The sequence below is a fragment of the Xyrauchen texanus genome, chromosome 13 (genome assembly GCF_025860055.1).
Source record: "Xyrauchen texanus isolate HMW12.3.18 chromosome 13, RBS_HiC_50CHRs, whole genome shotgun sequence".
Lineage (NCBI taxonomy): Eukaryota > Metazoa > Chordata > Actinopteri > Cypriniformes > Catostomidae > Xyrauchen > Xyrauchen texanus.
In genome coordinates, this window is record NC_068288.1 from 27,749,259 (window position 1) to 27,756,513 (window position 7,255).

General features: G+C 40.2%; 1 protein-coding gene across 1 annotated transcript; it reads right to left on the bottom strand.

Annotated features, from left to right (window-relative positions):
- Nucleotides 1-1,436: 1,436 nt before the first annotated feature.
- On the bottom strand, nucleotides 1,437-3,476 carry tmem69 (transmembrane protein 69). Its single transcript, XM_052140532.1, is given in 7 exon segments — nucleotides 1,437-1,495; nucleotides 1,498-1,583; nucleotides 1,585-1,753; nucleotides 1,756-1,835; nucleotides 1,837-1,903; nucleotides 1,906-2,019; nucleotides 3,419-3,476. Coding segments are annotated over 7 exon segments (633 nt in total).
- Nucleotides 3,477-7,255: the final 3,779 nt, after the last annotated feature.

The following is a 7,255-nucleotide window of genomic DNA, read 5'->3' on the forward strand; positions in this document are numbered from 1 at the left end:
CCCTGAGTCTGTAATAAAGTTTTGAATCTTTAAAGGGGTAGGGACAGAAAATTCAGAAAATCTGAATTTATTCAACAACCTTCATGGGAATTGAAAAATAACTTACTGATTATAATTAATCATAAAAAAGAATGATTGGTTTGGTGGTTTTCAAGAAGAGGGCGTATGTCTTTTATGCTTTATTTTTCTATTTATCTATTTTTCTATTTTCTGTTGCTGATTTTGAAGCATTGTGTATTGTAAAAAGCACTACAGAATTAAACTGAATTGAATATCATTGCCTGAAGATTACATTTTTTTCATTAGTCATATGTTCTGAGCTGAGATTGGGGTGATCAACACACATAGTCACTAGTTCACATGCATTTCTTTAGAATGCAAATTAAACGTGTGTAAAATGTAATCATTGGGGTAATTTTCCCAGGTGCAGTAAAGTCAATTGAACTAGAGGTAGGTAGGTATTGATATATCTCAATAATTCATTCTTGACAATATTCATTCATATTTTGATCATCACTTCAATGCATATTTTTTTATTATTATTATTATTATTATTATTATTATTATTATTATTATTATATTAATATGTTTTCTAAATTAAAGCAAGCGCAGGCAAAGAAAACTGTGACTATATGAAAACATGCCCCGCCAGCACATCGTGTCTCCATCTTGTGAATAATAATAAACCTTGTTCCTCATTAAACCTCATCTGTTGATAAATCTCCACCTTTGACCAGCCCCAACCAGTAGGTTGTGATATGCATGAAAAATATGAATCCCCAAACAACAATAGAAGAATGTGGAAGTGAAAGTGGAGATTCGTAGAACAAATGTATTAAATATTGATCTGTTTCCCACCCACACCTATCATATCACTTCTAAAGACATGGATTTAACCACTGGAGTCGCATGGATTACTTTTATGTTGACTTTGTGATTTTTGGAGATTCTAATTTTTAGCCACCATTCACTTGCATTATGAGGACCTACAAAACTGAGATGTTCTTATAAAAATCCTAATTTGTGTTGTGCAGAAGGAAGTCACACACATATGGAATGAGAGTGAGTAAATTATGAGAGAATTTTCAATTTGAGTGAACTATCCCTTTAAATCTAGAGTATTGCAGGGGCCAATTCACCATCATTTCAAAATAAGAGCCACTTGTGTGTTTTGGGATTGTTTACAGCTAAAAGTCCCACAATATGCACAAAATCTTCCTTATTTTGGTTGAACAATAAACAGCATCTAAGATTCTATTCATTTTAGACTCTTGTAGCCTCTGTGTCTGTGCCCGTCATAGTAAGGAAAGAATAAGAAAATGTTTTAACGTTCTATAAATCAAGTAAAAAAACTATTTTAACAAAGGATCCACCTCTATTCTGAACTGCTGAGCAGATGAAGTACTCATTATAAGCCATATGGAAAGTTTGTGTCTTTAATCTGTGGCTTGAGGGAGGGGGATTGTGGGCAGCAGGGACAGGTAATAATGCAAAGCCCCATTATCACAAGTAAAGCAGACTTTGTAATGTCATGGCTATAAAGGAGTGCTACCCATGAAATCACACTACTGGCTAAACTAGACAGGTTTTGCTGGACTCCTGGCAGGCAAGGCAAAGCCCCAGTGTGCCCCACCTAGAAAGGAAGCAATGGAGGGTCCATATGAAACTTTAGCAAATGCAACTTTAGGTAAATACAGCTCTGTAACAGCCATAAGTAGAGGAGCTGATACAAAAAGAATGAGACCAGCTAATCAAGAAAGAGGGCTGGCTTTGGAGCTTTCTTCAGGTCTCCTATGTCATAACGATGTAAATCAAGTTCTCTTGGTGGACTCTTCTTGTGGCCTTTTCTTTAGTCTCTATGCAGACAAGTGGAAAGACTGGGTTCTTAGAGCAGCACCGGCAAATGTCTTGGTGGTAGCTGCCCATTTAAGCCTCTAGTAAACAGTGGTGAACAGTGATCAGTCTGATGCCCTAAACAGACTTGTTGGCCATCTGCAGAAGGCCACTCCACTGCCTTCCCTGTTATTAAAGAGACGAACAAAAAGAATTGAAACATTTTAATAAATAAATAAATAAATAAATTATAATAGTAATAATACAATTTTGTTTGAAATTTGTATATACAAGTTATATGTAATTTCTTTTTCTTTCTTTTTTTCACAAATTTGGAATGCCCAAAGCACTATAAATCCTTGTGATGGTGTAGTGACTCTGCGTATGAGACCATCAACATACGCATCTCATCAATTGGCTTGATGAGCGTGTTAACGTGAAGACATAGCACATGTGGTGGTGCAAACGCAGCAACCACAGACACAGCTCCACATGCAACCACACGCCCCACCGAGAGCAAGAACCACATTATAGTGACTACGAGGAGGTTACCCCATGTGACTCTACCCTCCGTCTATCCAGCTCTCAAATGTTTGCTCCCTGGACAATAAACTGGAATACATCAGACTCCAGCAGACTACGCAGCGTGTATTTAGAGACTGCTGCGTCTTTGTTTTCACAGAGACGTGGCTCAGCGACAGAGTTCAGGACGGCGCCATTCAGCTAGACGGGTTCACCTCGTTTCGTACTAACAGAAATGCAGCTCTATGCGGTAAGACTCGTGGTGGTGGCTTGGGTATTTACATCAACATGGAATGGTGCAAGAACTCTATGCTAGTCTCTAGCTACTGCTCATCGCTGATGGAGCTTGTGACTGTTAGATGCAGACCTTTTTATTTACCAAGGGAATTCAACACTGTCATTAAAACTGGAGTTTACATTCCCACCAGTGCTAATGCTAAGGAAGCGCTCTGTGAACTGTATGGGGCTATTAGCGAACTGCAGAATGCTCACCCTGACGGGCTGTTTATTGTCGCCGGAGATTTCAACCATGAAAATCTCAAGACAGTGCTCCCTAAATTCCATCAGTATGTGGACTTTGCAATGAGAGGGGCAAACACGCTAGATCTTGTTTACACAAACATCCCAGGCGCGTACCGGGCAAAGCCCACCTCAGCTACTCAGACCACATCTCTGTTATGCTAATCCCAGCATACAGACAGCTCATCAGGCACACAAAACCACTTCAGAAGCAGGTGAAAACCTGGCCAGCAGGAGCCATCTCTGCTCTTCAAGACTGTTTTGATTATACTGACTGGCACATGTTCAGGGAGGCTGCAACATATGGCGACTCTACCAAGTTGGAGGAATACACAGCATCAGTGATCATCTACATCAGCAAGTGCATTGAAGATATCACTTTCTCCAAGACCATCACCACAAGCTCAAACCAGAAGCCGTGGATGACTGCGGAGGTGTGTGCACTGCTGAGGACCCTAGCCTTCAGAGCAGGTGACACGGCGGCCCTAAGAACAGCGAGGGCCAAACTGTACCAGGCCATCAGAGAGGCACAGTGCGTACACACCCAGAGAATCCACAGTCACTTCCTGGACAGCTGCGACACGGCACATGTGGCAGGGCATCCAGGCCATCACCAACTACAGGACAACATCAGTTACCTGTGACAAAGATGCCTCCATTCCAGATATGACTTCTACGGTCGGTTTGAGGCGCAGAACGACGTGGTGGCGAGGAAGACCACCCCTCCTTCCAACGACCAGGTGCTCTGTCTTACCAATGCTGATGTGAGGAAAACTCTACGTAGATTCAACCCACGGAAGGCTGCTGGACCAGACAAGAGTGCTCAGGGGATGTGCAGACCAGCTGGCAGATGTTCTTACCGACATCTTCAACATCTCTCTGAGCAGCGCCTTCGTTCCAACGTGCTTCAAGGCCACCACCATCGTCCCATGCCGAAGAAGTCTTCAGTGTCCTGCCTCAATGACTACCATGCTGTTGCGCTCACACCCATCATCATGAAGTGCTTCGAGAGGCTCGTCATGAGGCACATCAAGACCCAGCTGCCCACCTCACTAGACCCACTGCAGTTTGCGTATCGTCCTAACTGTTCAACAGATGATGCCATTGCCACCACCCTCCATCTGGCCCTCACCCACCTAGATAAAAAGGACTCATACGTTCGAAAGATGTTCATAGACTTCAGCTCAGCATTCAACACAATTATTCCTCAGCTGAACCTGCTGGGCCTGGACACCTCCCTCTGCAACTGGATCCTGGACTTCCTGACTGGGAGATCTCAGTCAGTCTGGATCGGGAACAGCATCTCCACCACCACTACACTGAGCACTGGGGCCCCCCAGGGCTGTGTGCTCAGTCCACTGCTGTTCACTCTGCTGACTGACAACTCTGCAGCAATGCACAGATCGAACCACATCAAGTTCGCCAATGACATGACCATGGTGGGTCTCATCAGCAAGAATAATGAGTCAGCATACAGAGAGGAGGTGCGGCAGCTAACGGACTGGTATAGATCCAACAACCTGTCTCTGAATGTGGACAAAACAAAAGAGATGGTTGTTGACTTCAGGAGAGCACAGAGTGACCACTCTCCGCTGAACATCGATGGCTCCTCTGTGGAGATCGTCAAGAGCACCAAATTCCTTGGTGTTCATCTGGTGGAGAACCTCACCTGGTCCCTCAACACCAGCTCTATTACCAAGAAAGCCAAGCAGCATCTCTACTTTCTTCGAAGGCTGAGAAAAGCACATCTCCCACCCCCCCATCCTCACTACATTCTATAGAGGGACTATTGAGAGCATCCTGAGCAGCTGCATCACTGCTTGGTTTGTGACTTGCACCGTTTCAGACCGCAAAGCCCTGCAGAGGATAGTGAGGACAGCTGAGAAGATCATTGGGGTCTAACCCCACACACCCCTCACACAAACGCTTCACCCTCCTGCCGTCTGGCAAGAGGTACCGAAGCATTCGGGCCCTCACGGCCAGACTGTGTAACAGCTTCTTCCCCCAAGCTATCAGACTCCTCAATACTCAGAGACTGGACTGACACACACACACAAACACGTGTCCAGAGTTGCACTTAATTCATTGTCACTTTATACCTGGCTGCTACCTCAATAACTGCTATGTCCATAGAACACTATTTCATAGTATGTTATGTTTACGTTTGGCATTTTTAGGAAGTGTCATCTTTTTGCATTACTCGATTACAAATTCTGGTGTTCTGGTCGGTGATGCACTGTCTCTCACTGTGCCTATTGTCCTGTTCCTTTTAGTAATTATTGCACTGTCCTGTACTTTTTTCATGAGTTACACATGCACTTTATGTAGGAATGTTATGTGTAGTCTCATGTGGTTCTGTGTTTGTCCTATGTTGTTGTATGTAGCACCATGGTCCTGGAGGAACATTGTCTCGTTTCGCTATGTACTGTACTAACTGTATATGGTTGAACGACAATAAAAACCACTTGACTTGATATATATATATATATAGAGAGAGAGAGAGAGAGAGAGAGAGAGAGCAACCAAAAGTTTGGAATAATGTAAAGATTTTGCTGTTTTGGAAGGAAATTGTTTCTTTAATTCACCAAAGTGGCATTCAACTGATCACACAGTATAGTCTGGACATTACTGATGTAAAAAAAACATTACCATCACTATTTGAAAAAAGTCAGGCCCCATTTCCAACAGCCATCACTCCAACACCTTATCCTTGAGTAATCATGCTAAATTGCTAATTTGGTACTAGAAAATCACTTGCCATTATATCAAACACAGCTGAAACTATTTGGTTTGTTAAAGGAAGCTTAACATTGTCTTTGTTTTTGTTTTTGAGTTGCCACTGTATGAAATAGACTGTCATGTCTTAAGGTCAATATTAGGTCAAAAATGGCAAAAAAATAAAAAAGAAACCGCTTTAGTAACTCATCATTCAATCATTGTTTTGAGGAATGAAGGCTACACAATGCTTGAAATTGCCAAAGATTTCATACAAAGGTGTACATACACTATAGTCTTCAAAGACAAAGGACAACTGGCTCTAACAAGGACAGAAAGAGATATGGAAGGCCAGATATACAACTAAACGAGGATAAGTACATCAGAGTCTCTAGTGTGAGAAATAGAGGCCTCGCATGTCCTCAGCTGACAGCTTCATTGAATTCTACCCACTCAACACAAGTTTCATGTACAACAGTAAAGAGAAGACTCAGGGGGGCAGGCCTTACTACCTGAGTATCTGGACAAACTGACAGCCAGAATGCCAAGGATCTGCAAAGCTGTCATTGCTGCATGTGGAGGATATTTTTTATGAGAATACTTTAAAGTTTACTTACTGTCCTGAATATACATTGTGATCAGTTGAATGCAACTTTGGTGAATAAAAGTAACAATTACTTTCCATAAGAGCAAAATCTGTACATTATTCCAAACTTCTGGCCAGCCACCAGTGTTTGTGTGTGTGTGTATATATATATATATATATATATATATATATATATATATATATATATATATATATATATATATTTGGGCTGTCAATCGCTAAAAATTTTTAATCAAATTAATTACATAGCGTCCCGATTAATCAATCGTGATTAATCGTATATACAAATATTTGCTGAGAAAGCCCCTCATATAACAATAATTCAATATATAATGATGAAATAATTATACATAGTTATCTTTAAATATTACTATATATATATATATATATATATATATATATATATATATATATATATATATATATATATATATAAAGACATTCAGATAATTAAAAAGCAGTACATTCTTGTAGCAGAAGTGTTAATCATTGATAAGACAATACAAAAAGCGGATTTAGAATAATGTATTGTTTACTACCATATTATTGTTCATAAGACAATCATTGGCATACAGTTCACCACAATCCATTTCACAAGTGAATTTGTCAATCAGTTGAAGATTTATTATGAGGGCTTGTTTAAGGACCCGTCAATGTACACCTGCGTCAGACATTTTTTTATTTTTTTTTAGAAACAAGCCAGGGGTATACATAGTACACAATACTACAGATATATTTTACAATAATGACATTATATTCATTACATAGTGCAATGGTTTTCAATGCTTTGGAGTTGTTGGAGGTACAAAGAGTATTTAAATAATATTTCAAGTCTTCACAAAAAAGTGCAAATAGGGGCTTTATAGACATACATTTACACTTATGTATAAAAAACCTTGGCAAGAAAAATAAACAGATTAATCAGAAAATATTAACTTAAGTTATCAAAACTGTGAAAACCAAATAAAAAATTTTTATAAAGCAAAGAAAAACTAGTTAAAATAGAGGTATGTACAAACAAGCAAAATTTTCTCCAAAATACTACAGCGAGGACACATT